The sequence below is a fragment of the Oryzias melastigma genome, linkage group LG8, assembly GCF_002922805.2.
Source record: "Oryzias melastigma strain HK-1 linkage group LG8, ASM292280v2, whole genome shotgun sequence".
Classification (NCBI taxonomy): domain Eukaryota; kingdom Metazoa; phylum Chordata; class Actinopteri; order Beloniformes; family Adrianichthyidae; genus Oryzias; species Oryzias melastigma.
In genome coordinates, this window is record NC_050519.1 from 22,777,374 (window position 1) to 22,779,678 (window position 2,305).

The following is a 2,305-nucleotide window of genomic DNA, read 5'->3' on the forward strand; positions in this document are numbered from 1 at the left end:
CCCGACATCTGATCCTCAGTTTGTCTTTAACAAATATCAGCGCGCTTCCCTCAACACATACTGACAAGCTTTTTCACAATAAAATGTGGATTTAAATTTAAAATAAGTCATTTTCCTCCAAATAAATGAATAATTATTGAAAGAAATATATATTTAGCTAAACTTATTTATTTGTGATGCGATATAAAATGCAAAAATGCACAAACTAATATCGATGATTATGTATTTGAGCGCATTCAGATATTTCCCGACACAGTTGGAGCCTTTGACTATGGAGACTTGCAGAAGGCCTCGCAGATTTTCACACGTTTCTCCGTCTCTGCCCTCAGTTAAAGTCTCTGACTTCGGCGTGCACAACAGCGCCATGCGCACCAACTTCACCACGCGGCAGCTGACGGAGCTGGAGAAGGAGTTCCACTTCAGCAAGTACCTGACGCGCGCGCGGCGCGTGGAGATCGCCGCCACCCTCGAGCTGAACGAGACGCAGGTGAAAATCTGGTTCCAGAACAGGCGCATGAAGCAGAAGAAGCGCGAGAGGGAGGGCGCCAGTGCGCGCGCGTCCTCGTCATCCTCGTGCTCGGATACCTGTGGCGGCTTCACCACCAAGGAGGCGGAGGACACGGACCAGTCCTCCCTGTCCACGTCTCCAGGCGCGTCCCCGAGCTCAGAAACGTGAGACATTACAGAAGCCCCGACCATGATGCACCTGCAGCATGCACGCGCACGGGCCTCACACTGTCTGAACACAGTGGATCATAAATGCCTTATACGTGTTTTATGAGTCCAATACCCGGAAAATGAAAAGAACTTTGAATCCGAACAAAAAGTGAATTCTGGACTGAAATCTGAGTCTGACATGAAGCCTCAACATCCGCAAAGCTCCGGAAGTGTCTGCTAAGTTGTGTAGCTCAGGGGTCTGCAACCTTCAACACGCAAAGAGCCACTCGAGTCGGTGTCTCAGAGACCACAAGGAGCCACAAAGTCTTAAATCACCCTTTAGAAAAACAAGACACTGATTTGCACTAATATTAATTGTTGCTAATATGATAAGTAGTACATATTGATTTTTAAAGCACAAACATAAAGTGAGAAAAGCCTTTTTTTCAAAATATGAAACTGTTTATATTTTTGACTGAGGTTCACATGCAGTCCTTTCAAAATAAAACACATCCTTTACCACATCTCAATACAGAAAATGAAGTAGTGTGATGTCAACAGTGAGTTAAAGAAAAAAAAAAAACAGTTTATTCGACCTTTTGTGGTGCATCACAGCCAGAAATCCAATTAACTACAATCAAATAAGAAATTAAGTGACATTTACCATACTTTTCACTTAAAATCATTTAATTTGTACAAAAATATCAATTCTGGTTATTTTAAAAAATGTCATTCTGCTAGCTTTTTGGACTGTTTTGGCATTTACTAAGATTGTTTTTTGTTTCTTTTTTATTTGTCCTGTCCAACAGCTAAGGCAAACAAATGTTAAGATTAAGATACTAAGATTGTTTAGCCTATTTTGGAGTTTAGCAAATAGTTCAGCTACATGCTAGCTCTTTTGGCTAACCTAAGTTTTTTATTATTATTTCGAGGCTAATTTGGCATTTAGTTCATATTTTAGCTGGCTATCATCTTCAGCATTTTTTAGCTATCAATTTCAGCATCTTCATCTATCAGCATTCTCAGCAGCCAAATTCAGCTTACAGCATTCACACTAGCATTATCACAGGTAATGATATACATCTAGTTTATAATTATGTTAAAAATTACAGTTTTAAAGTTTTTAAAATGTAGTTTTAGTTTGTTCAATAAATGTTTATCCATGTGGCCACCGACCTTAGGTGTGTTTTGGATTTCTGCCCCCTGTGCGAACAGTTTATTTGACATTTTTTAGTGCATTATAGCCAGAAATCCAATTAACTATCAAATTAGAAATTAAGTGTCTTTTACTGTATTTTTTACTTCAAATCCTTGACTTTGTTCAAAAATATCAATTCTGGTTACTGACACCACTTGAAACTTTTCAGTCCGACTTTGTTAAAGCTGAACTCTTTGTTGGAGCATTACAGCTACTATGGTCAGGAGCCTCACAGGGTAATAGATTACTTTCCTTTTTTGTGGACTTTACTACTTAATGTTTACATTATAGCTACTTTTGAAAGCAAGAACCTTTTTTTTTAACCAGAGAACCTCAATGGAGAGTTAAAATAGCCACATGTGACTCTAGAGCTGCAGGTTGCAGACCCTTGTTGTAGCTGAAGCTGACAGAGCAGACTCATAGGGCTAGCAGCTCGTTAGTTATATATAT

At 39.3% G+C, this 2,305-nt stretch overlaps 1 protein-coding gene across 1 annotated transcript in view; it reads left to right on the forward strand.

Moving 5' to 3' along the window:
* Positions 1 to 822, forward strand: part of hoxb1a (homeobox B1a) — a 3,276-nt gene extending 2,454 nt beyond the window's left edge. The window contains exon 2 of the mRNA XM_024272836.2: positions 330 to 822. Within this exon, the coding sequence (XP_024128604.1) occupies positions 330 to 676 (347 nt within the window). The 3' untranslated portion in view covers positions 677 to 822. The remainder of the gene's footprint in view (positions 1 to 329) is intronic.
* Positions 823 to 2,305: the final 1,483 nt, after the last annotated feature.